Below are 24,270 nucleotides of genomic sequence, written 5' to 3'. Positions count from 1 at the left end.
GTCAAGTCCGTCACTCTGGACTCCTTGACGTAACCTCGGATGGTCGGCATGTAACGGGGCATGGACCTGGGCTGGCTGATCCGGCTTTCAGCTTCCAAACATGTCAGGACACTGGTCTCCGACTAATATTAGGTCTCCATATGCATGGTTGGGTGGCTATCGTCATGGCGGACCGCATGTCACCTGCGGCATCAGGGGTTCCAACCCGGCAGAGGAACACGGAGCTGAGTATCGTGCACGTTCTACGTTCTTCGCCTGCAAAGGCCGACGCCAATTACCGAGAAGGAGATGAAGAGCTGCGTCGGGATTCGTGCGGCAATGCTGAGGAGCGTGCGGCGATAGTGAGCTGAAAGCGTGACAGAGGTAGATATGGCGTTGCCCCCATCTGGTGAACGATCATTCAAGGGCACTAGGTTTCGGCGATGGGCGGAATTGAAAAGAGATTCCAGCGTAGTCATGATGAGATGGCATGGTCTCCGCGAGATAGTTGAAGCCCATTAGACTCTGAATCATGCATCTGTGCATGGCAAACTTCTCCGGCACCTGGACGGCGACGGGATGCTGCCAGTGTCCTCGCTTCATAATGGAACGTTCTATTTTTGTACCATTTCCCTCCGTTTCTTCCTACGCATCCCCAATGACACATAGCCTTATGTATTTCAGGGCAACAATCAATGTTCAAGCACTATCCGCCAGTGCATAGCCTGTCTCAATTCTAGTTGTCACCGTCAGGGGCAAGCTGTCAACGACGCATTAGAGCAGTTACCCAGCCGCTTCCCCTCCAGCAGCGCCCAACATCCTCGACACCGTCAGTCATGTCGAGGCCACAATACCCCTCAGTCCTGTCCACGCGACTGCCCCGAGCTAAAATGCGGTTGGCGCCCCCCCCCCCCCCCCCCCCCCCCCGCGCGCGAGCAGACTACACCCCACGGCCCGTTAGCATCATTAACATCGTCTCATCCAACGAGGTCCTAGCAGCGCTTAGGCAATGAAGCCGGTCGCCTAGCAATTTGCAGGTCAAATTTCGTACGTCTAATCTATCCCGCGATGAAATGAACTAGCCCCTGAATATGATCAAAAAACAAGCGGCATGGCGAAGTCCATCCGACTTACACCTTCCTCCGCCGCCAGTCTAAAGCTTAAACCCGCCCGGGACACGCTTCTGGAACACCTGGAGCGGATCATATTTTCTTCTCACCTCCCTGAGGAACTCGAGATTCTCTGCGCCGTAAGAAGCAAGCGGTGTCTGATACGGGGCCGCGTAGTTGAGATACTGGAACCCTCGCAGCAGCCCCTCTGCTTTGGCTCGCGCTTCGATCGCGGCCAGAGCCTGGCGCGAGACTTTCTCCACTGCTGCGTTTGACGCAGAGTTTGGCCAGAGCGCCGACAGGAGCATGACTGTGGAGTCATTCGTCAGCGTGACTCGAAGGAAGTTAGAACTGTTGTTCTAAGGCTTACTGTAGCTATTGCCGTCTTCGGGCTGCACGCCGAGGATGTTGCCCCCGGTTTTGGCGGCGTAGGATAGCATCACCGACGGAAGTGGCTCGAAGGCAATGTCCCATACCACGCCGCCTTCTGGGTTGAAGGAATAGAAGGTGCTGTTGAGAATGTCGAAGATTTCCTGCATGAACTCGACCGAGGGCTTGAAAGTGGCTGTGGCGAACAGCCAGTTCCTAAAGCCCCGTCAGTGGGTTGTCAACCTCGGCTGCGTCTGCAGACGGCAACTCACAAGGGTGGCGTGGCAGCTTCGTCTGCGAGAGCCGCCAATGAAGTTAGTTGAGAGCTGTTTGAAATGCTAGGCACGGCGGCGAGCTCGGCAAACACGGGCGGATCAAGTACTGGGCGGGTGTACACGGCGGAGTTACTGATGAGCCACGTTTTCGAGGTCGAGTTGTAGAGGAACCCGGCCACGAGGGAGGTGTAGATATCGAAGTCCGGAGATGACACAATGTCGGTGAACGCCTGGAAAACGGCACCGCGCTGAGAGGCACTGTTCACATAGCTCGCAACTGAGAGGTCGCCCTGGGGGAATGTGGCGAGGTCGAAACGCGTCACAACCGCGAAATTGTTCGACCCCCCTTTCAGTGCCCGGTACAGATCGCTGTGGTAGGTTTTATTCGCGCTTGTGAGGGTGCCATTGGCAAGGACAACCTGCCAGTCCGTGGAGTTAGAATGATGCCGGCGAAATTGCCAGTGAATAGGGCTCGTACCTCAAAGTTGACCACGTTATCGCAGGCCCATCCGACGCGGGGAGAGAAATGCGAAATCCCACCGCCCACAGTCAAGCCTCCGACTCCAACTAGCCCGTTGCGGCCTCCGGCGACCGAGACATTGAACGGGTCCAGATACTGGTAGACCCGCAGCCAGGACGCACCAGCTCCGACACTGACAACTGACTGGTCTGCATTCAGGACTGTAGAGTTCAAGCCAGTCATGTCGATCGTCACGCCGCCGTCGATGTTTGCAAACCCGGCGGCGGGGGCATGGCCCTGGCCTTTGATGGCGAAGTTGCAGCCGTCAACTGTGCCGATGATCGAAACGGCCCTGGCCACATCTTGCGCCGTTGAGGGACGCAAGATGCACCCCGGCCTGAGTCCCGCTTCTTGCAGGGACCAGTACGAGTCCTCAGTGGCATTGTAGGCAGGCTGGCCGGGCGAACTGACTTTGCTGCCGAGTTCTCGCTGTAGCCGGGTACACTGAGAGCAAATGAAGTCAGCCTTGAATCTGCATGTCGGCTGCCGGTTTTGGTCTCGGACCCAGTGGAGTTTTCATACACATGTCCCACAAGCTCTCAAAGCTCCGGCGTGCACAGCCCACGCACAGCTTGTGACGGTCCAAAGGAACTTCATCCTGAGAAAGGGAAAGGCGAGAGTGGCCGAGGGCCCAGTAAACAGTTCTCGAGATGGAATGCAGTGCCATTCTTCAATTATCTAAATGTTGACTTTTTACCCCTCAGGGATCAAGTAACGCTACGGCCATAACTCGGCCGCGATCTCACCTTGCTAGGGGTTTCATTCGGGCCGGTCCCCCACAAACCGGCATCTAGGGGCGAGCTCGCGCTACGTAAGCCGCACGAAGGATGCAACCTAACGTCATCCGTCCTAGCCGTGGGGATTTCGATCGCCTCCGCGCGTTTTCTTGAAGTCCCGCAATGGAGTAACTTGCGGATGCCCCGGACCCTCCGTTTCGGAAGAACAGGAAATGGCAACACAAGCCCGAGCGATCCGGCTAACCGGCCGGGCTGACGGGGTCGAGCTCGGACCGCCAGCCCACGAGCCGTCGACTCAGGCGTCCGCCCTCCCGCCAATATCGCGCAGGAAGCAAGCCGCGGTCCTCTGCTCCGCCTTCGTAGCGATCGCCCTTACTATAGGCTACAACCAGTGCTTCGGGGTCTTCCAAGAGTACTATCTCTCGTCCGGCCAGGATGTACTCGTGCCATCCCCGGCCTCACAGGCCTCGCCGCCAACAGCGCTGCTTGCCTTCGTGGGCACGCTGTGCTACGGACTGACCTGGGCCGGAGGCATCCTCGTCAACCCGGTGATATCCCGGATTGAGCATGGCATCTGGGCTCCGACAACGCCGTCCACGCGGCTCTGGCGTCGTAGGGTCCTACGCCTGTCGACCCCGAGGACCATCACCGTGTCCGGAGTCTTGATCATGTCGGCCGCGCTCACCCTGGCATCCTTCAGCCGGACGGTATGGCAGCTGCTCCTGACCCAAGGCTTGCTGCTGGGCGTGGGAATGTCCTTCTTGTACTTCCCTCTGCTGGCTCCCGCGCCGGAGTACTTCACCAACCACCGCGCAACAGCCATGGGCTTTGTAAGCGCTCCATCCATTCATTGATCCATCCATCATCACGCATCAACGACCCACTAACACCCCCCCTATCCCAGATCCTCGCGGGCGGCGGCGCAGGCGGCCTTCTCCTCTCCCCCGCCATCCGCGCGCTCCTCAGCTCCGTCGGCGGCCGCTGGACGCTGCGCATCTACGCGCTCTTCAACCTGCTCGCGGGACTGCCCGTCGCCTGGGCCGTGCCGCGCAGCCGCTTCGCCTCCTCCCCAGCCTTGGGCGCAGCAGCAGCCGCAGCAGCGGACGATCACCCTGCTACTCCTCCTCCTCCTCGCCCGAGCACGCACATCTCCCGCGCCCTGGCCGCGCGCCCCACCTTCCTCCTCTCAGCAGCAGCAGCCTTCCTGCAAGCGGCCGGCGCCACGCTGCCGCTGTCGTTCATCCCGGCATACAGCGTGGCTCTCGGCCTGGGCGCGGCGACGGGCGCCAACCTGCTGGCGGCCAGCAACGCGGCGAACGCGGCCGCGCGCGTGCTGGCCGGCTACGCGGGCGACCGGCTCGGCCGGCAGAACACGCTCGTGCTGACGCTGCTGGCGGCCGGCGCGAGCGTGCTCGCGTGCTGGCTGACGAGCGCGCTGGCGAAGGGAGGCGGCGGCGCGCGCGGGCCGTGGCTGGCCTTCGTCGCGCTGTATAGCTGCTCCGCCGGCGGGTACTACGCGCTGTTCCCCGCGCTGGTGGCGGATGTGTTTGGCATCCGGCAGTATGCGGCCGTGAATGCGTTCATCTTGTTCGTGCGGGGGCTTGGGACTATGTTTGGGAGCCCCGTGGGTGGCAGGCTGCTGGGCGGCGCGGACGAGGGGCCGCGGGCGTATGCGAGCATTGCGTACTGGGACGGGGCGCTCTTGATGGGTGCTGCGGTGTGTTGCGTTGGGGTGCGCTGGGCGGATGCGAAGGGGAAGGGGTGGAAGTGGGTTGCGTGAAGGGGGTTATGTTCCTGGCAATGAACATGCGGTTGGGGTCGTTGCTGCATTTAACCATCCATCAAAGTAACCGGAAAAACGCCGCTCACTATGTACAACACTGCGTTGACCCTCATCACAGGGATAGCGGACAACGGCAGCAGGGGTCATGGTGGGCTATCGACGAGCTAGGCCTCAACGGATTTACCAAATCGTGAAGTATTATTACCATATTGCTCCCCGTGAGCCCTTCAGGTACGGTGTGGTGGGCTGTGGCCTCAAGCCCAAACCTCCTCCCAGACTTCTTAACGAACACTGCCTCCGCGGCTCGGCCTCTGATGGCGCGCGACTTGGGCATACCCAGCTCATGAGACGAGCAGTCATGAGGTTCTGATTATTCCCAAACTGTTGGAGTCCATCCGCGCTAGACCTTGACCCTATCATCCTTGGCACTGGGCCACAAACCATGTCGCTGGGCTGACAAACCTAAGCGCCGAGTGGCATCGGGACTTATCTTGCTGCAACCCGGGGTTAACAACTGGACGCGTCACGGCTGGGTCTGATGACTTAGCACCGTTGGTGCTTGTTGACTCAATTACACCGCAAGACTTCGGCCTCATAATACATGTCCGGCTTCATAAAAAGCTTCCTTGCTGTAGACGTGGTAGAAATGAGACAATCCAAGGAGAAGCCCACCACTTGTCTGATCTCCCCTTTCAGTCGATAGAAATGGCCGTTCTCAATACCGTCGCCAACATCGCCAGCGCTGTGTTTGGCAGCCTCGCGCCGTTCCACCTGCTGCTGTACTCGACCCTCCTCGGCACCGAGCTCTATCAAACATTCGTCAACACCAAGGTCTGCTACGTGACCCTGCCCCGGTCGGCATTCACGACGCTTCAGAAGCGCATCTTCCCCATCTACTTCCGCAGCCAGTCGGTTCTGCTGCTCCTGACTGCCGTCACCTTGCCCCCCCACGGTCCACTCTCCCTCGTGCAGAAGAGGGCCGACTGGGTCCCGTTCGCGGTCGCAGGCGTCACGGCGCTGCTGAATTGTCTGGTGCACGGGCCGCGGACGCAGAAAGCGATGGTGGACTGCATCCATCAAGGTGGGTTAATATTCCGGAGACGAAAGCATTGCGTAGTGCTAGAATGTGATCAATCACTCCGGTCGGTGCGCTGACGTTGGAGGAACACAGAGACGCGAGACGCTCTGCTGGGCCAGCAAGACGACCACAATCACGGCGGCAGTGGGCCTTCCGCAGATATGCAACGTCTCCGGAAAGTCTTCTCCAGAAACCACGCCATGTCCATCCATCTGAATCTGATCTCAATTGGGGCCATGGTGGTCTACGGCTGGAGGTTGGCGTCCCGGTTAGCGGTCGCCGAGGCGTAAGCCGGACGTCCTGCAGCGCGAGGCAAGCCCTGGCCTCGGCATTGCTCTGGGAACAGCGCGTTGACGACTCGCGGCGGCCGGCGAGAGCCATATGACGGGAAGGAAACACATGGACTTACGGGCGACTGCTGATGACTGAACTCAGCGGTTTGACGCCCGTAGAGCCAGTGCAGCGTCGGAACTACCGAGCAAAGGGTTTGTTAGGTAGACAACAACATAGCCTCTTCAGATTGTCAGCATTCTAGGGCCAGTTCTCAATCCCACCACTGATCATGAATCCGCCTTGATCCCTCAACCCAAGAGTTACCTTTGAGGAAAACATACTCCTAGCTAAACTGGAACACCTGCAAACGAAGTACAAGTATTAGAGAAAAACAAAGGAAAGAAAGAAAATGAAAATGAAAATGAGAGTAATGTCCACCTAATAGCAAACTCTAACGGAGGAGACTCTCCAGCTTCCAGCAAAGCAGCTTCCACACGTATACCGCCATCTTCTCAGTCTAGGCAACTGGCGCATACTCCCGCACCTTGTCAGTGCGCGTGTTGAGCCCATAGGTTTGGCGCGCCCCGGCTTCAACCAAAATTTCAACGCACGCTGCTTGCCCCTTATCAGCCGCGGCTTCAAGAGCACTGCCATAAGGCCCAGCCTGAAGCGGCATATTGACATCAGCCCCCTTCTCGAGTAGGAGCCCAACGACCTTGGGATATCCCTCGCAAGCCGCAGCCGCAAGAGCGCTACCGTAACGCCCAGTCTGAAGCGGCATATTGACATCAGCCCCCTTCTCGACTAAGAACCTGACGACCTCGGTATATCCTGAGCAAGCTGCGGCCGCAAGAGCACTACCGAAATAACCAATAGGAAGCGGCATGTTGATGTCGGCCCCCTTTTCGACCAAGAACTCGACGGTCTTAATCTCACCAAAAATCCCATTACACACCGCTGCCGCAAGAGCGCTGCCGTAATTCCCAATCTGAAGCGGCATATTGACATCAGCCCCCTTCTCGACTAAAAACCTGACGACATCGGTGCCTGCTGAGCAAGCCGCGGCCGCAAGAGCGCTACCGTAATCCCCAGTAGGTAGCGGCATGTTGACGTCGGCCCCCTTTTCGAGCAAGAACTCGATGGTCTTGATGTCCCCCGAATAACTAGCCGCAGCCGCTAGAGCGCTACCGTAATCCCCAGTGTGAAGCGGCATGTTGACATCGGCCCCCTTTTCGACAAGGAACTGCACAATCTCGAGCGATCCGTGGGCCACCACAGTGGCAAGAGCACTTCCCCACTTATTATTAAGTGGCGTGTTGAGCTTCATTCCCCGTCTCAGAAGTGCCTCGATGATTGGCTTGTGGCCACCCACGGCGGCAAGCGTGAGGAGGTTGTCGCCTTGTTTGGTTGTCAGCGAAAGCGGCATTTCTTCGTTGGCCCACCAGTCGGAGAGAACTGAATAGAATCCGAAGCGGCAAATGGTGAACATGGGGCCCGAATCCGGCGGGAAGTGGTCACTCAGAAGTATGACAAGATTGGACCTCGCGGGCGACCACCCGTTGTGAAAGGCACTGTCGCCGGCAGTTTGGAGCTGCCATGCTCGATATTGCGCACTGCTTCTGCTCGGAGACCCGAGGAACGCCTTCAGACGACGAGCCAACCGGGGATCGACCTCTGAACCTTCCTGTGCCTGGACGTGGGTGATCCAATGATGGCAACAATAGCGCTGGAATAGGTGGTCCGGGTGAAGAATGCTGCGTGGATGTGGTCCCCATTCCCACGCACCCTCGCGTCTCCCAGACCAATAACCGGAACTGTCAACCTTGTTCATCATGAGCAGCATCAGACAGGCCGCGGCTGCGTGGCAATGAGCCTGTCGAAGGCTCCAATGATTCTTTTCGAAATACTCGGCAACAGACAGGTGGGAGAACCGCCAGACGCGCCGCTGAGAATCCAAAACAAGCAGATTGTTGCAGATATCGGCCAGGAGATTCTCGTCCAGCTCGTCATCGGAAAATTGCACCGCGTCGTTTTCGGGGTCCAGGCGGATGGCGCTGAGGAGATCGGCGCTGCGGAGCGGTGGGTTGGCACACATCACCCACATAAAGGCCCGGTCCGCTATGGCCTTATCATGCTCGTTTCGGGCCGCGATTTTGCCGTAGATTTCGTCGTAGGCGGCCTCGAGATCGATGGGGAGCTTGCCAAGCCGGTCTGTTATAGCTGCTTGGGTCTGCAGCTCGAGCAGCTGCTTGATCTGCAAGGAGGCCCATTGGAACCTGCCTCGTGGTGAGCTGAAAACTCCACTACATCGCCGCGATGTGTAAGCCAACACGAAATAACTTACATTCCCTGGCTGCGGTCTAAGAGCGTGTCGACTATCCTTGTCCGCAGCGGCGCAGCTATTTTCCCCCAACGTCGGTGCTTGATGATTTCCTCGTTGACAAACTTCGCGATGTCATCCTGGTTATCGGTGGCTCGGATCTCGATGTTCGGCTGTGAGAGCAAGCGATCCCTGATGTCGACGTCGGGCCGGCTGGAAATGAAAACCTTGAGCGGCCGTTCGGAATTCTTCAACAGGAACTCGATGGTGTCAATGAGACGCGCCCGTGTCTCTGGCTCGCACTCGTCCAACGCGTCGAGCACGAGAGTGGTTTGGGGATACAGGTTGACCGACTCCAAGAGCTGGTCTTGACATGTCGCCAATGTGAGATGTGCACCCTTTAGCCTGGTCTCTTGGCAGAGGCTTCTGAGCTTCGCTCGCATGCTTTCGGGATTGAACGCGGTCGTCGACAGTTGACGGACGTAGCTTCGAAGGACGGAAAGAGGCTCCCGGCGGTGCGTTTCGTGCCGGTTGCAGTAGAAGAACGCGAAACCTTCGTGGTTCGGCGACGAGCTGAGGATGCCCTCGACGTGATCGATGACTGCTGACGTGAGGAATGTCTTTCCGGCGCCAGCTAGAGAGGTCAGCTCTTAATTATGTAGTAGGGATGTTAGAGTTCAAAGACATACGAGACCCCTGGAGCCACAGGATGACAGAAGAACTAGCATCAGCCCACTCGTAGAACCTTGGATGCCGTAGCAACCATTGGCAGGTTCCGGGCGTCCGATCCTCTTTTACTGTGTTGTGGTGCTTGCGGTATGGTACGGCTGAGATCCATTCCAGGATCGCGAGCCGCTCGCTGTCGTCGATCCGTTCAAGGAGGCTGCTGACCTTGTCGTCGACACGGGTTAGCGGGACCTCAAGCTCCCGCAGGAGACGCATCAAACTGGCATCGGCATCAGCCCTCCGGCGGCTTTCGCATGCCTGAGCTTCTCGGGCGAGCTCTGACTCGTGCTTGACCAGATTCGAAAACAAGTCCACGGTTTCTCCGGGATGCAACATTGAGTGAAGAGTCCGGGTGATTGTGCTCTTGTCGAGGAGCTTCGTCGAGTTCGCAAGTAGTTCGAGCGCGGCGCTATACAGATCGATCAAGGCAGCCTGAAGGTTGTTGAGGGCAAGCTCCGGCGTGGTCTCGGTTGTGTATACAAGCTCGTATATCTGACCGCGGTTGATGACGCGGACTATACGGTCCGCACTGGCAAGCAGGGCATACATCTGTGCCGACTCGGTCACCGTAATCTGGACCTCCTTCTTAGGGACTGTTGTTGGGACCGCCATTGGAAGAAAAGCTCGGAAACGCACCTGCAAGAGGGCTTTGACAGCAGACCATGGGATGCTGGCCTGGGGCGGCGCAAACTGGATCGCGATGTCTCCAATCTTCTGCCAACAGCCGACAATGGTGGCCGCATAATCACGCAGGACAATCTCATGGTCGCCTACGCGGAGCCTCCAGAACTTCCTCTCGCATTCCTCCTGCTTCTTCTTGACAAGGTTCAAGAGCTCTTGAATTTGTTGGTTGTGCGGTCCTTGGGTTGCGTTGTCCCGTTGGAGCTGCCGCTGTGTATCCTTGGGCAGCTTCTCGAACGCCTCGAGCCACAGATCCCGCTTTGCCAGTAGGGAAGGGATGGCCCGCTCGGGTGCATCCTGCGCTTGCGCATGGGGCTGGCCAAGCTCTGCTGCGGATTCTTTCCGAAAGAGCTCCTTGATACGGGACTTCAGGTGCTTCGCTCGACGGAGCATTCTGGGGTAAGGGTGAAGAACATGGGATGATGAGAGGATATTGCCGTCTGGTCGGCGATGCTCAGATTTCAACCGACGAAGTTGGGCTCTCTTCGCTGGCTTAAAATTAAATGCAGTTGGGCTCCCTCAGCTGGCTCGCTTGATCGCCAATGAGGTGCCGCCGAGGATTGTGGCGCGGCGGTTCACCGAGCTCATTGGCACGCTCATACTGTAAAAATAGGAAGTGGTCACAACAATAACCGCAGGATAACGGTGGAGGTTTTGCGATAGTCTGTCATTGGTGCTGTTCGGATTGCTGTAGATGCAACGGCGGCCCTTTGTCCTGCTCACTTGACGGCATCTGCCCAGTTTGTTACTGCCGCTGCTGTTACTCTTGCAAAGTGTCAGTCGCGAGTACCTGGCTAGTGTTGCCCTTACCTGTGATCGGCTGCTTCACTCCCATCTTCTCAGGCGGAAGAACTTTACAAGAGTTGGGAAATGGACGGGAGGTAGGACACAGTTACAGCACATTGAAGTTGAGAAATGAAGCTTCGTCACAATGCTGCAGACAACACACGTTGTGTGCATTGGCGGAGCTACCACCTAGGCTCTTCCTCCAGAGTTAGGTACAGTACGGAATACATGTACGGTATCTGCGCATGGACTGGCCAAGAAGCTCAAACCATCGACACGTTACTTCCAGTATTAAATTTACACAGCGCCAATTTGTGGTTTGGCTTGTCCGGGGCCACCGTTTGGCGATGCCGAACGCTGGTGGCGTGCCTCCTCAAATGGATGATTTGCTCAAGGCTGGGACGGTGAAGCGGGGCCGGGTGGAAACGGAAACGGTAGCGTTGGTGTCACGTTCTGTAAATTACGGCTCGGTTTCAGTCTTCTGGCTACTTTAGATAAGGAAGTGGTTGATGCTTATCCCGGCGCCACCAAACCGGACAAGCACTGACGGCGGAGCGAAACCCTCCAACACCGCGGGCTGCTGGGAACATCAATCAGCAAATATCTCACAATGACAAGCATAGACGAGATTTTTCAGGTAAGCCCAGCCCATCTGCAACTCTTCAATTGGCCACGGGCACGCAGTGCGCAGTCTAACCTTGCCATTCCCAGAAATCCGGCCTCCCCAGCAAACGGAAGCTGGACCCGGTCCGCGATCCAAGTGCGCCCTCTCGGTCCCGAGCCTTCCTCTCCTTCCTTTCTTCCGCTAACGAGCCTACCAGCCGAGATCTACAAATCCGCCAAGCGCTCCTCCACCACCAGCCGCCACGCCCGCGTGGACGACCAAGACGACACGACCGCCGAAGCCGGGCCCCTCCCGCCCCCCGCCGACGATGAGGAAGCCGCCTACGGCCCCTCCGCACCCGCCAACGACGACGCGGCGTCGGAGGACGCCGGCGACGACGACGAAGGCCGCTTCTTCGGCGGCGGCATCACCCGCACCGAGCGCGAGGTGCTGGACCTGATCGACAGCGCCGAGACCTCCTCCTCCAACCTCCCCGCCGCCGCCGGCGACGAAGAAACAATCGACGAGGCCTGGCTGCGCAAGACCGCGCTCGCCTTCGAGAAGAAGATCGCGCGCAACGCGGAGCAGCGCGCGCGGCACGCGCACGAGCCCGCGCGCTTCATCGACTCCGAGGCGGACCTGGACGCGGCCATCAAGGCGCTGTCGCTGCTGGCCGAGCGCCCGGCGCTGTACCCGCTGTTCGCGCGGCTCGGGTGCGCGGGCAGCCTGGCCGGCCTGCTGGCGCACGAGAACGCCGACATCGCGCTCGACGCGGTCGAGATCGTCGGCGAGCTGACCGACGAGGACGTCGCGGCCGAGGAGGCCGACTGGAGCGCGCTGGTGGACGCGCTGCTCGAGGCGGATCTGCTCGGCTTGTTGGTCGGCCATCTGGGCCGGCTGCGCGAAGACGAGGATGAGGCCGACCGCGAGGGCGTGTACCGCGCGCTCGGCGTGGTGGAGAATCTGTGCTCGAAGCGGGAGACGGCCGAGGTGGTGGGCGCCGAGGAAGGCTTGTTGAGGTGGTTGCTGGCGCGCGCGGCGCGCGCGGAGAGGCCGGTGGGGCAGAACAAGCAGTACGCGGCGGAGATCCTGGCGATTCTGGTGCAGAACTCGGCGAAGAACAGGCGAAAGCTGGCCGAGTTGGACGCGGTGGACTCAATTCTGCAGCTGGTGGCTCCGTATCGCAGGCGCGATCCGGAGAAGGGCGGGGACGAGGAGGAGTACATGGAGAACCTGTTCGAGGCGCTGACGAGCATCGTCGACGAGCCCGAGGGCAAGGCGAAGTTTGTCGAGGCCGAGGGCGTCGAGCTGTGCCTGATCATGTTGAAGGAGGGCAAGCTGAGCAAGCCGGCCGCGCTGCGGCTGCTGGACCACGCGGCGGGTGGGCCGGCTGGGACGGGCGTGTGCCAGAAGATCGTGGAGACGGGCGGGCTTAAGACAACCTTTACCATGTTCATGAAGAAGCCCGACCACCGGGCGGCTGAGCACTTGGTGGGCATCTTTGCCTCGATGCTGAGGCTGCTGCCCGCCGAGTCTCCCGAGCGGATCCGCACGCTGGCCAAGTTCGTCGAGAAGGACTACGAGAAGACCGAGAGGCTGCTCAAACTGCGGCGCGAGTATGCCGCCCGCATGGCTGCGGTAGATGAGCAGATCAAACAGGAGCAGAGGGACATGGACGACGAGGAAAGGGAGGAGATGGCAGACGAGTGGTTCTCGCGGCGGCTGGACGCGGGACTCTTCTGCCTGCAGACGATCGACGTGATCCTGGCGTGGCTTGTGGCCGAAGACGACGGGGCGAGGAAGAAGATACAAGCCCTGCTCGCAGACAGGGACGAGTCGTTTGCGATGATAAGAGAGACGATCCAAGAGCAGATCGACGGGATGGATGCCGAGACGGCCGAGGCCAAGGAGACGAAGGAGATGCTAACGACGCTGGCGCAGTTTTTGCAATGACGGAGCATCAAGCGTTGTAGGATAGGCTAAGGGTGGGTGTACAGTCTAGTTGATACCAAGATACCACGGGCCTCAAGGCTCATCTGAGGTTTGATGGGCGTAGTATATGCCGGATTCTCCTCCTTCCCGCGGTATATTCGCTTTCTGGCACCGAGCTCCTTGCCCTCACTCATCCGCCCAGTAGCCGCCACGGCTTATGACACCGGCGCTGGGTGGACGTCAAACACGGCGGCGAGCAAATCGTTGATCACCTTCTCCTGGCCCCTCTTTCCAGCCTCCTGAATCTCCCTGATCTTGGCATCGGCTTCGCGGTTGGCCGCCTCCTCGGCCTGCTTGTTGCCTTGTGTGTGCTGCGACCATCAGCATCTACCTGCGCGCAATAGCCCACCTGCAAGGGGAACACACCTCGGCCTCGAACTTCCTGTACTCGGCCTCCTTGTTCGCGCGGTACGCCTCGATCTCCTTCTTGGCCTCGTCGCGCGCTTCTCTCACTCTCTTTGTGCGGTCTGTCCGGCGTCAACCATTGAACCTTGGCCTTGGCGGTGGGGACGTCTTCGAGACGTACATTCTCTGGCTATCCGGTGCGTGTCAGCTAGTTATCTTAGGCCAGCGGTACTGGTGAGTGTCCAGGGGGGTGAGTGTGCGAACCCTTCTGGACAATCTTGGACGCCTCCCTCTCGGCCTGCGCCATGGCAGTCAGTCGCTCGTACCTGGGCTGCACTGTCCGAACAAGGGTGGTTGGGAAAAGGCTAGGGCGCGGTTCGTACGTCGAGCAGGGTCTGGATGCCCGCCGAGTTTTGGGCCGACTATTCTCATCAGTTAGCTTCCGAGATGCGACTGGCCCTAGCCGTTATTGCAGGCGGGGATTGCTGGCATGCGACGTTGAACTGCTCGTACCATGTTGGTGCGGGTTGTCGGGCGCTACCAGAGAGCGCAAACGAGGAGTCGGCTAGGGATCAGGATGGCAGGCTGTCGAATTCGGCTCGGCACGGAGTCGCAGGTTGTTGTCGCGCCGGATGTCGATGTGATAGGAGCAAGCATTCGCAATCGAGGCGGACGACGCCAAAGCGGGACATGAACGCTGCCCGCCAACACTGCTGAGTGGGTGGCACAGCTTCCGACGGGCCGCCGCCGACGGCAGCGCCCCACTTGCAACAGTTGCCTGCCGGGACCCATGTAGGGCGGTGTGGCCCGGCGCCAATAGTGAACCCAGTGATCACGTTGCTGGCTGTGAAATGTTCGGCGAATCTCTCACTGAACTGAACCCAGCATTCACTCGACAAACAGACCATGCCGCCGCAATAGCAGGCAACGCCTCCAGTGTCGCACCATGTCTCGCGCCTCAAAGCTCACGCTACTGGGCACTTCCCTCTTTGCCCTCAGCACGGTGGTGTTGGTGCACTACCAACAGAAGGCCGAACAAGAGGTTGGTTTTTGCCCGTCGAGCTTGCTGAGTCATCAACTGGATTTGAACCGCAAGGAAGATTTTGCACCCAAATCTGACATGCGGTTCAAACGTTTCCTGTTTAAGCCAGCACATGATCGGAGACACCGAGTCACCTCACCCCCGAACCCGAACCCGAACCCGAAACCAATGCACATCTTCGCCTGTCTCCAATCCCACCACCCACTTGACAAAACTGCCTTCCCCTTTTAGACCACATCAACTTTCCATCCCAATAGGACAACCTCTCTGCAACGCCCTTACTTACACCAAGCCTCTCTCTCCCCCCTCTTTTTTTGCCCACTACGCCTTGCACTCCCCAACCAACCGCCCCTCTGCCCCTCTCTCCCCCCAATAAACCCAGAACTAACGCCTCCCCGCCCCGCGCATAAAAAAAAACAGGCAATGCACCAAGGCGTGATCCGCGACATGGAGCAGCAGCGTCTCAAGCGCGAGCGCCAGGCCGACTTCGACCAGCAGCGCGCCCTGGAGGCCGAGTACCGGAAGGAGCAGACCGTGCGGGAGAGCAGTGGCGCGGGGGAGGTCGGCGGTGGCGGGGGGCAACAATAAGCACAACAGTACAGTGAGCTCCGCTGGTGGTACCGGGGGCCACGGGTTGGGGGGTGAGGTCAGTTCCGCGGTTGTCTGTTAGAACTGCTCATGGATTAGAGGCGGAGGTGGTGGAATGACGGCGGGGGCGGAGCCGCGGAGGGCTAATTTGGTGAGGAAGAGAAGGAGGGAAGCTAAATGGGTTGGGGGATAGTGGCATACCTGTTAATGGTGCTGATGGAAGAGAGAGCGAGCGAGCGGGAGACACAGGTCGAGGGAGGCCTTGCGAAAACCGGAAGAGGCGGGGGGCTGAATGTAGGATAGACGGAGCGGTCGAATTGTTGTACGATAGAATGAGAGGCATACACTTGCAACACCAAATCGTCTCAGAGGCCGGTATATTCCATCCATTACGCGCAGCCACCACCGTCCGTCTAAAAACTGCTGGAGACCAACAGCACTTACGGCAGGCACCAAAACCTACCCAGCTCCAGCTCCCTCGCAGCCTCGCAGCTTGCAGCCTCGCAACGCAACCTGACGAAGCAAAGCCATGCTCCTCCACGATACTGTTTGTATCTGATGCAGATCTTACCCTAAAGCCCGCTTGAAAGAAGAAAAACTAAGAGGCCACAACTGAGCTGCCGTAGTCCCGCGCGCTAGCAAAAAGGAAAGCGAAACGCCCCAACGACCTCAGGAATGCATGCAATTTTTCTCTTCCGCCATCCGCCATCCCTATCTCTCCCAGCTCGGGCTCTAGCGCACCGAGATGCCCGACCGGCTGGTGAACATGCGCGAGGCGATGTTCATGGACATGAGCTCCTGGAAGAGCAGCTTGGCCGCGTACGGGATGTGCACCTGCGCGATCTTGGTCTTGTTCTTGCAGGGCCGGCACTCGAACGACTGCTTGGTCAGGTTTCTATTTGGAGAGTCAGCATCAACATCTGCCATGTTCCGAGCGTAAGAAAGAAAAGGAGGCATGAAGAGAAAACGTACGCAATGGGCGTCATGAGCCCGCAGATCTCGCAGATGTGCACGCGGAAGGCATCCGAGACCTCGAACAGGCGCTCCTTGAGGAAGCTGGCGGCGCCGTGGGCGATCATGCAGTCGCGCTCCATTTCGCCGAAGCGCAGGCCGCCGTCGCGCGCGCGGCCCTCGACCGGCTGCCGCGTCATGATCTGCAGCGGGCCGCGCGCCCGCGCATGGATCTTGTCGTCCACCATGTGCCGCAGGCGCTGGTAGTAGGTCGGGCCGAAGAAGACCTGCGCCCGCAGCTTGCGGCCCGTGTGGCCGTGGTACATGATCTCGAAGCCGCGCGACTGGTAGCCGTGCTCGCGCAGCAGCGCCGACACCGAGTCGACCGTCACCTCGGTGAACGGCGTCGCATCGCCCTCCATGCCCTTGAGTGTCGACACCTTGGACAGCAGGCACTCGATCAAGTGGGCGATGGTCATGCGCGACGGGATGGCGTGCGGGTTGATGATGATGTCGGGCGTGATGCCCTCGCACGTGAACGGCATGTCCTCCTGCCGGAACGTGACGCCGATGGTGCCCTTCTGCCCGTGGCGGGACGCGAACTTATCTCCGATCTGCGGGATCTTGGTCGTCCGCACCCGAACCTTGACGTAGCGCATGCCGTCCTGGTTGGTCGTCAGGATGACCGAGTCGACGATACCGCTCTCGGTGCTGCGCAGCGGCGTCGAGGCGTCGCGCTTGACGTGCTGCGTCGAGCGCTGGCCGAGCTCGGCATTCTCGGGGTTGATGGGGCACGTCTTGCCGATGATGATGTCCTCCCCGGAAACGCGGACGCCGGGCGCGACGATGCCGTCCATGTCGAGCTTGTCGTACGTGCTGTGCTTCAGCCGGAGCGTGTCGCTGCGGTTGGGCTTCTCAAACTTCTCGATGATGTTGATGCCCACGCGCTTCTCACAGTCCGTGTACGACCGGAAGAAGAGACTGCGGAAGAGGCCGCGGTCGATGCTGCTCTGATTCATAATCACCGAGTCTTCCTGGTTGTAGCCCGAGTAGCAGGCAATGGCGACGATGGCGTTCTGCCCGGCCGGCAGCTCCCGGAACTTGAGGAACTCCATCGACCGCGTCGTCGCCAGCGGCTTCTGCGGGTAGTAGAGGATGTTGGCCATCGTGTCCATGCGGCGCGAGTAGTTGGTGAGGAAGAAGCCCATGGCTTGCTTCCCCATGGCCGATTGGTACGTGTTTCTGGGCGACTGGTTGTGGTCTGGGAACGGGATGATACTGGCGCAGATGCCCAGCAGCATGCTGGGGTGGATCTCGCAGTGCGTGTACATGTGGGTCGTCGGGTTGATCTTGGTCCTGATCCGGCTGTTGCCTTGGCCGGACGTGTCGGTCACGTTGAAGCCCATCTTGCTGAGGCGGAACATGTCGAGATCTTCCGGGCTCATGCAGATCATGGCCGTCTCCTCCTCCTCCGCGTCGAGGTACTCGATCGCACCCGACCTCAGGAGACCCTTCCAGCCCCAGTAGTCGGGGTGGTATTTACCTAATTCCTTGTCCGCCTCCAGGCGCTGGATGTGCTCCTTGTTCAGAATCAGCTGGCCCTTCTCGACACCGTTTGCGCCGTTGTCTTCCTGCTCCACGGTGAAGAGCGGCCTCATGACGCGGCCGGCGTCTGAGAAGATCTTGAACTCGCGGTCACGAATGTCCCGAACCAGCGAGACCTCGAAAGAGATGACGTTCTTTCTCCTCAGACCCTGCACCAGCGACACAAGGTGCTTTGGATCCTGGTGGACGCCGACCCACGTGCCGTTGACAAAGACCTTGGTCGCATTAGGGTACCGAAGAGGCTCGTACTCCTCGAGCACTTCCATGTTCCGCGCGATCATGAACTCGACGATGGGCTCCGCCGGCGTGCCCACGCTGACGTAGCACATCAGCGACAGGTTCTTGACGAGACCGCAGGCTTGCCCTTCGGGCGTTTCGGCGGGGCAGACCAAGCCCCAGTGCGTGTTGTGAAGCTGGCGGGGTTTCGCGAGCTTGCCGTCGCGCCCGATCGGCGTGTTGGTCCTCCTCAAATGCGACAGCGTCGAAGCGAAGGTGTATCGGTTCAGCACCTGCGACACTCCGGCCGTCGAGCTCATCGCCTTCTTCTGGTCGCCCCAGTTGCCCGTGGCCAGCGAGTACTTCAAGCCGTTGGTGAGCGTGGAGTGCTTGATGCCCAGGGCGAGGGAGAAGTTCTTGTTCGTGTCGATGCAGCGCTTCATGTAGGACATCAGGTCCTGCGTCATGCGGCGGATAATGCCCCGGAAGAGCTTGGCCAGCAGAGGGCCCGCGAGATCTAGCCTCTTCTTGCCGAAGTGATCGCGGTCGTCCGTGTCCCGGCGGCCAAGCGCGCATTGGAGTAGCTTGTGCACCATGTAGCCAAGGAAGAAGGCCTTCCTCGTCTCGCAGCCCTCCGTTTGCGAGATGTGGGGCAACATTTCCTTCTGCAGCAGGTCCTTGGCAGCCCGAATCCGGTTTGAGCGGTTCTGTCCGGCGTTGCCGTTGCCTCGCTTGCCGATAAAGTCGAGCGCAATCTCCCGGTCCTGGATGCAGAAGGCTTCTTCGATGCACGGCCGCAGCGCCTCGAGCATCTGCGTGTCGGACCGATCATAGCAGATGTGGTTCAGGATATCTTCGTCGGAGACGATGCCGAGCGCGCGGAAGACGATGGCGAGCGACACATCCTCTCGGACGTATGGCAGCGTGACGCTGACAGTGTTGGCTTGCCTTCCCTTATCGGGCGAGGCCTTCGTGTGCAGCTTCATTTGCAGAGACGAGATGAGTCGCGAGCCTTTCTCGAGCGCGGACCGGATCTCGGCCTGATATGAGACGCTGCCTCCCGGAGGCTTCTTGAACACCTGGACGATATTGGCGGCGGAGCGCTCCTGAGCAATCAGGACTTTTTCGCTTCCGTTGATGATGAAGTAGCCGCCTTGGTCATACGGGCACTCATTGAGCTGAAAGAGCGACTCGTCGTCCTCGCCGTGCAGGTGGCAGACCTGCGACTTGACCATCACGGGGAGCTTGCCGAGGAAAATCAAGTCGCCTTGCTCGTCATCATCTCCCTTGGCGATGCCCTCTCGAGGCCCAGTGTCTTCTTCCTCCCACCGGATCGTCTTGGGGACCTCGCCCGTCTGGGCCATATACGCACGCTGGTCGTCGTCCATGTCCTCCAGGCGCACTTCCTCGTTGACAGCGACACGGGCGCGCTTCGAGACTCTGCAATACATAGGTGCAGAATATGTCAGGTTGCGGTCGCGGCATTCGTACGGAAGCAGCACGGTGGTTTCACCCGTCGTCTCGGTAAGGGTCGGCTTGGAAATCATGACGTTCCCGAAATGGATGTCGTAGCGGCGCATCGCAATGTCACGGCCGCTGTCGTCGCCGGGATTCGGGTGGTCCAGAGTCAGATCGGCATATTCGTCGACGAGAGACTGGATGGTGGTTGTCGTGAATTCGTCGAACGAGTCGATCTGCTGCGAGACGAGGCCCTTCATGTCAAAGTAGGAAGAAATGACCTCCCAGCAGTCTTCGGGCGTGATGCTGTCCTCGCCGCCCAGGGCCGTGCCGTCATCGAAACCGCCCTCGACATCGTAGCGATCGTCATTGTCGTATCCATCGGCGTAGCCGCCGCCGTACTGGCCTTGGGTCGCGTAGTCAGCCATCCTGTGGCGAGGCGATCGAGGCGACAGCAAAGCTCGGTCTGGATCTTGGACGTAAGAAGTCCTCGGAAGAGGTGGGCTTCTTTGAAGGAGGGACTGGCAGCTCGTGCAAGAAACGCAGACGGGAGAATATGCTGCAAGGCCGAAGCTAGCGGAAATGCGCGATACGGTCACGGCGTCGGGAGAAGGCGGGCGAGCTTAGAAATCGCCACCAGAGGCGGGCGCGCGCGCATCAACTCGCCGTGCGCAAGCAGTCTATTTCATCGATGGGCAGGCAAGCAATTGCAAAGCCACGAGAAATACAGTGAAGCCTTGGCGGGGAGAGAACGCGGCTCCAAATCGCCGCGGTCGAGGCGTGGTTTGCGGTTTGTCGATCGATGCCTGGAGGAAGCGCCGCTGTTGATTTTCTGGGCCAAGCAGGAGGCTGAAAGACGCGGCGAAAACTCCTAGTCCATTTTTGGCCTAGTGGGTTTCTCAGCCTTTCACGCCGCACACCGAGGTGAGCCATTGTATCCACACCTATGACAGGTGCCAGGTATGCAACTAAACGAAATGCGGGGTTCTTGGCCTTGCAACGCCACCGACCGGTTAGCTGTGGCGCACGTCTGCGGCTTATCGATAAGTTTAGTTCCCCCATGCCGGAAACCCGGCCGACCCGCCGACAATTTATCTGTCAGGCATGCTTGATGCAACATTCGACGCGTCGCAGCTAACCTTTCTTGTCATGTTGGGAGCCAGCTCCGAATCGACCTCTCCGCAACTCCGAGGCGAAACCAGAATGGTCAGAGCGCCCACAACAGGATTGAACCGTGTCATACTGTGGATGCCATCCCTTGCCCTAGCGCCTGATCCCAATCGCCGCTGCAATGGGCCACGCCCTTCGGTCCCCATATTGATTCCCTTCCTTGCTTCTTGACAGCAGCTTCTGACGAGATCTTCCGTTATCCCAAGCGCTTGGTCAACCAAGACCCAGGTCCGGCGCACTGTGTCCAAGTCGGGTGATGCAGGCTCAAATGAGCGGCAGACCCGGTCCAGGTTCCGGGAATGGCGGAGCGTGTTTGTTTCATCGAGCTCGATGGCCCGCATCATGCATCCAGATCCCGGTTTCCGGGCTGAAGGTGGGGTCGCGCTACGAGCTCCGTGGTCCTTGTTCGGCAACAGCCATCTCGTCTACTGCGGTACGCTGCTCCCGTAATTAGCGTGTGCCTGGTTGTCGGCGAGCAATCCTACTCGCTGTCAAGTGGCGGCTGGCATGGCTCGGACTGACTGGACTGCAACTTTGATCTGGGTGCGGGGGGGTTCAAGCAAGTGTGCTGGCTGGGAGAGGAGGTATATCAGGTCTCCCAGCTCCCGATCTTGACCCCCTAGGCCCTGGCTCCTCTCAGCATCGAGCAGCACCCCTCAAGCTGTACAGTTTCCACCCCGCTCTCTTTTCTTCGGCCCCCAGGATGCGCTCTACTCCCGTTCTTCGCACAACCCTGGCCGCTGCACTTCCTCTGGTCGCCTCCGCGGCCAGTGGCAGTGGCCAGTCCACGAGGTATGCGTCCCTCAATGCGAATGCCTCACCAAACGAGCTAGGTGTCCAGGACGCCGCCCATGCTGACTCGTTTCCCAGATACTGGGACTGCTGCAAGCCGTCGTGCGCTTGGCCCGGGAAGGCCGCCGTCAGCCAACCGGTCTACGCGTGCGATGCCAACTTCCAGCGCCTGTCCGACTTCAATGTCCAGTCGGGCTGCAACGGCGGCTCGGCCTACTCCTGCGCCGACCAGACTCCCTGGGCGGTGAACGACAATCTCGCCTACGGCTTCGCCGCGACGAGCATCGCCGGCGGGTCCGAATCCTCGTGGTGCTGCGCCTGCTACGCGTAAGTCCTCTCTGCCAGCTACCAGGAAGTTGGATTAGCGCGAGCTAACCTCACTCCATCACACTCCAGGCTCACCTTCACTTCCGGTCCCGTCGCCGGCAAGACAATGGTGGTGCAGTCAACGAGCACTGGCGGCGACCTGGGAAGTAACCAGTTCGATATCGCCATGCCCGGCGGCGGCGTGGGCATCTTCAACGGCTGCAGCTCGCAGTTCGGCGGCCTCCCCGGCGCTCAATACGGCGGCATTTCGTCGCGCGACCAGTGCGATTCCTTCCCCGCGCCGCTCAAGCCCGGCTGCCAGTGGCGGTTTGACTGGTTCCAGAACGCCGACAACCCGACGTTCACGTTCCAGCAGGTGCAGTGCCCCGCCGAGATCGTTGCCCGCTCCGGCTGCAAGCGCAACGACGACTCCAGCTTCCCCGTCTTCACCCCCCCAAGCGGTGGCAACGGTGGCACCGGGACGCCCACGTCGACTGCGCCTGGGTCGGGCCAGACGTCTCCCGGCGGCGGCAGTGGCTGCACGTCTCAGAAGTGGGCTCAGTGCGGTGGCATCGGCTTCAGCGGATGCACCACCTGTGTCTCTGGCACCACCTGCCAGAAGTTGAACGACTACTACTCGCAGTGCCTCTAAACAGCTTTTCGCACGAGGTGGCGGGACGGAGCAAGGAGACCGTCAACTTCGTCATGCATATTTTTTGAGCGCTCAATACATACATAACCTTCGATTCTTGTACATAGCACGCCGGTACACATCTCACACCGACTTTGGGGGCGGAATCAGGCCCGTTTTACCCCGAGTTCGCTGCGACTGCTGGTTGATTTCCCGTACTGGCGTGTCACCCAGCGCGACGCTGGCCACCCACGGGCATTGACAATTTGACATGCAATGACCGTCGTAGTTCATCCATCCCATCTGGCACCTCAAGGGAAAATTCGCCCCCAAAAAGGTGCTAACTAATTCACCAGATTACGGAAGACGAGCGGTTGGTTTACCAAGGTGCAGCTACCGGATCCGGTCATTTCCGTCGCCATGTTGGGCGTGTTGGGCTAGCGACACAGCCTCGCGCCAACGCGGTTGCGGGGAGGCTAAAAAAGGAAAATAGCCGCCACGAACCAACCAGAGCCAGGCTGCTCCGCCCGGTTGCTGACCGGATGGCAGCACACCCGATCCGGCAGCGCGGCTGTCATCACGATGTTCGAGTGAGCGGCCGCAACGTGTGGGTTTGCGCCGAGCTTGGTGATCCTGTGGTCTGTATGTGAGCGTGCAAGTTATCGGCCGAGCCCTCTGGGGCTGCGCATCCGGATGTCCGTGAGCCGAGTGTCGGTGTGTGTGTTGGTCGGGCTGGTGATGATGGTGCAGAGCGAGATTCGGTGATTGATTTTGTATTTAAGTGATTGATGTGTCGTGCGTTGCTGCCCTTTTGTCCTCATTATCATCACGATCATCATCACAATCAGCTTCATCATCGAGCCTCCTCTCTCGGTTCACTCCGCAGCACTCAGCTCAACTTTACATTAGTTGGCCACTGTTCCACAGAAGTCAACCGCTACTCAAGAGCCTCGTCCTCAACACAACTCTTCAACGTCCACCACCGGCACAATGAAGTCCATCCTGGCCCTCGTCTCCGCCCTCCCGCTCCTCCTCGCCGCTCCGGCCCCGGTGCCGCAACCCACCGCCCTCCAAACCCCAAGCATCACCTTCACCTCCCCACGTGTAACCCACACCGTCGTCGCCGGCCGCGGCGGCCTGCACTTCGACCCGGACAACATCGTCGCCGAGGCAGGCGACATCGTCGAGTTCCACTTCCTGCCGCTGAACCACTCGGTGGTGGAGGCGTCCTTCGACGCGCCGTGCCAGCCGCGCGACGCGACCTCCTTCTTCTCGGGCTTCTTCCCCGTGGCGCCGAAGCCGGACGGCTCCGCCGTGCAGTCGCCCGAGGTATTCCAGATCGAGGTGGTCGACGCCACCCGCCCCATCTGGTTCTACTGCGCCCAGAACAAGGGCCGCCACTGCCAGAACGGCATGGTCGGCGTCGTCAACCAGCACTTCGACTCGGACAAGACGCTCGCCGTGTTCCGCGCCAATGCCGCCAAGGTGCTCGGCGACTCTGGCGTGCAGCCTTTCGTGCAGGGTGGGTGGAGGATTGAGAATCCGAATCCGCTTTCGGGGTTTTAAGGCACTGTACCTAATTCTGAGGGGGGGGTTGACCCGGGGTAGGATCATGGGGGGTTGGCTTTTCGGGATGATGGGAGGTGCATGATGGCGGGCTAAAGTGGTTGGTGGAAGGTTCTTGTTTGCTTTCTTTGCTTTATTAATGTTTAAGGTGGCTGTGGTTGGTGATGCTTTACTTCTCTAGCAGGTGTCAGTTGATACTCTGCCCCGGCAGAGTATGAGGAATTAGTGGAAGAGATGATCGTTATCCCTTACAAGCGTGTCCGCTTCCGTCGACGCCCGCGATTGCAGGTTGAGCTCGTACTCTTCAATGCTTCCCATACTCGGAGGGGTTTGCGTCGCTGTGGTTGGCGAAGGGGTTGAGTTAAACA

General features: G+C 59.5%; 10 protein-coding genes across 10 annotated transcripts; 6 read left to right on the top strand and 4 right to left on the bottom strand.

Moving 5' to 3' along the window:
* Window positions 1–1,132: 1,132 nt before the first annotated feature.
* On the bottom strand, window positions 1,133–2,849 carry THITE_2037763 (uncharacterized protein; the record flags this gene model as incomplete). The annotated part of the gene is made up of 5 exons (XM_003650963.1): window positions 1,133–1,398; window positions 1,459–1,673; window positions 1,730–1,980; window positions 2,211–2,696; window positions 2,775–2,849. 5 exons carry the CDS (start codon window positions 2,847–2,849, stop codon window positions 1,133–1,135), a joined length of 1,293 nt encoding a protein of 430 aa, XP_003651011.1.
* Window positions 2,850–3,201: 352 nt separating this feature from the next.
* THITE_47560 (uncharacterized protein) lies at window positions 3,202–4,769 on the top strand (the record flags this gene model as incomplete). The annotated part of the gene is made up of 2 exons (XM_003650962.1): window positions 3,202–3,696; window positions 3,894–4,769. The coding sequence occupies 2 exons, from the start codon at window positions 3,202–3,204 to the stop codon at window positions 4,767–4,769; spliced, it is 1,371 nt and encodes a 456-aa protein (XP_003651010.1).
* Window positions 4,770–5,477: 708 nt separating this feature from the next.
* Window positions 5,478–6,140, top strand: THITE_116220 (uncharacterized protein; the record flags this gene model as incomplete). Its single annotated transcript, XM_003650961.1, has 2 exons — window positions 5,478–5,853; window positions 5,944–6,140. 2 exons carry the CDS (start codon window positions 5,478–5,480, stop codon window positions 6,138–6,140), a joined length of 573 nt encoding a protein of 190 aa, XP_003651009.1.
* A 500-nt stretch (window positions 6,141–6,640) lies between these two features.
* THITE_74764 (uncharacterized protein) lies at window positions 6,641–10,282 on the bottom strand (the record flags this gene model as incomplete). Its single annotated transcript, XM_003650960.1, has 5 exons — window positions 9,806–10,282; window positions 9,133–9,742; window positions 8,468–9,077; window positions 7,077–8,399; window positions 6,641–6,980 (listed from the first exon to the last, which is right to left on the bottom strand). The coding sequence occupies exons 1-5, from the start codon at window positions 10,241–10,243 to the stop codon at window positions 6,641–6,643; spliced, it is 3,321 nt and encodes a 1,106-aa protein (XP_003651008.1). The 5' UTR covers window positions 10,244–10,282.
* Window positions 10,283–11,246: 964 nt separating this feature from the next.
* Window positions 11,247–13,193, top strand: THITE_2142516 (uncharacterized protein; the record flags this gene model as incomplete). Its single annotated transcript, XM_003650959.1, has 3 exons — window positions 11,247–11,273; window positions 11,348–11,396; window positions 11,458–13,193. 3 exons carry the CDS (start codon window positions 11,247–11,249, stop codon window positions 13,191–13,193), a joined length of 1,812 nt encoding a protein of 603 aa, XP_003651007.1.
* A 97-nt stretch (window positions 13,194–13,290) lies between these two features.
* On the bottom strand, window positions 13,291–14,308 carry THITE_2110963 (uncharacterized protein). The gene is made up of 6 exons (XM_003650958.1): window positions 14,091–14,308; window positions 13,961–13,999; window positions 13,842–13,875; window positions 13,759–13,767; window positions 13,599–13,699; window positions 13,291–13,543 (listed from the first exon to the last, which is right to left on the bottom strand). The coding sequence occupies exons 1-6, from the start codon at window positions 14,091–14,093 to the stop codon at window positions 13,388–13,390; spliced, it is 342 nt and encodes a 113-aa protein (XP_003651006.1). The 5' UTR covers window positions 14,094–14,308; the 3' UTR covers window positions 13,291–13,387.
* A 215-nt stretch (window positions 14,309–14,523) lies between these two features.
* Window positions 14,524–15,186, top strand: THITE_18434 (uncharacterized protein; the record flags this gene model as incomplete). Its single annotated transcript, XM_003650957.1, has 2 exons — window positions 14,524–14,619; window positions 15,040–15,186. Coding segments are annotated over 2 exons (243 nt in total), but the record flags the coding sequence as incomplete, so codon positions are not given.
* Window positions 15,187–15,744: 558 nt separating this feature from the next.
* THITE_2110960 (uncharacterized protein) lies at window positions 15,745–19,979 on the bottom strand. Its single transcript, XM_003650956.1, has 2 exons — window positions 16,180–19,979; window positions 15,745–16,102 (listed from the first exon to the last, which is right to left on the bottom strand). The coding sequence occupies exons 1-2, from the start codon at window positions 19,863–19,865 to the stop codon at window positions 15,940–15,942; spliced, it is 3,849 nt and encodes a 1,282-aa protein (XP_003651004.1). The 5' UTR covers window positions 19,866–19,979; the 3' UTR covers window positions 15,745–15,939.
* Window positions 19,980–21,131: 1,152 nt separating this feature from the next.
* THITE_2110957 (glycoside hydrolase family 45 protein) lies at window positions 21,132–22,779 on the top strand. The gene is made up of 3 exons (XM_003650955.1): window positions 21,132–21,399; window positions 21,478–21,726; window positions 21,796–22,779. The coding sequence occupies exons 1-3, from the start codon at window positions 21,311–21,313 to the stop codon at window positions 22,355–22,357; spliced, it is 900 nt and encodes a 299-aa protein (XP_003651003.1). The 5' UTR covers window positions 21,132–21,310; the 3' UTR covers window positions 22,358–22,779.
* Window positions 22,780–22,805: 26 nt separating this feature from the next.
* THITE_2110956 (uncharacterized protein) lies at window positions 22,806–24,259 on the top strand. Its single transcript, XM_003650954.1, has one exon. The coding sequence runs from the start codon at window positions 23,327–23,329 to the stop codon at window positions 23,900–23,902; it is 576 nt and encodes a 191-aa protein (XP_003651002.1). The 5' UTR covers window positions 22,806–23,326; the 3' UTR covers window positions 23,903–24,259.
* Window positions 24,260–24,270: the final 11 nt, after the last annotated feature.

The sequence above is a fragment of the Thermothielavioides terrestris genome, chromosome 1 (assembly GCF_000226115.1).
Source record: "Thermothielavioides terrestris NRRL 8126 chromosome 1, complete sequence".
NCBI classification, from domain to species: Eukaryota; Fungi; Ascomycota; class Sordariomycetes; order Sordariales; family Chaetomiaceae; genus Thermothielavioides; species Thermothielavioides terrestris.
This window is presented reverse-complemented; position numbering and strand designations above follow the sequence as displayed.

What these genes read in the sequence shown, in the direction of transcription:
- THITE_2110963 (XM_003650958.1), bottom strand. An exon ending in GCATCCAGACCCTGCTCGAC is followed by an intron (nt 13,876 to 13,960) that starts GTACGAACCGCG and finishes GCCATGGCGCAG; the next exon opens with GCCGAGAGGGAGGCGTCCAA. An exon ending in ACAGGAAGTTCGAGGCCGAG is followed by an intron (nt 13,544 to 13,598) that starts GTGTGTTCCCCT and finishes TGATGGTCGCAG; the next exon opens with CACACACAAGGCAACAAGCA.
- THITE_2110960 (XM_003650956.1), bottom strand. Translation starts at nt 19,865, where the DNA reads ATGGCTGACTACGCGACCCAAGGCCAGTACGGCGGCGGCTACGCCGAT. An exon ending in GGGCTCATGACGCCCATTGC is followed by an intron (nt 16,103 to 16,179) that starts GTACGTTTTCTC and finishes CTCTCCAAATAG; the next exon opens with AAACCTGACCAAGCAGTCGT.
- THITE_2110957 (XM_003650955.1), top strand. Translation starts at nt 21,311, where the DNA reads ATGCGCTCTACTCCCGTTCTTCGCACAACCCTGGCCGCTGCACTTCCT. An exon ending in GGCAGTGGCCAGTCCACGAG is followed by an intron (nt 21,400 to 21,477) that starts GTATGCGTCCCT and finishes CTCGTTTCCCAG; the next exon opens with ATACTGGGACTGCTGCAAGC. An exon ending in TGGTGCTGCGCCTGCTACGC is followed by an intron (nt 21,727 to 21,795) that starts GTAAGTCCTCTC and finishes ATCACACTCCAG; the next exon opens with GCTCACCTTCACTTCCGGTC.
- THITE_2110956 (XM_003650954.1), top strand. Translation starts at nt 23,327, where the DNA reads ATGAAGTCCATCCTGGCCCTCGTCTCCGCCCTCCCGCTCCTCCTCGCC.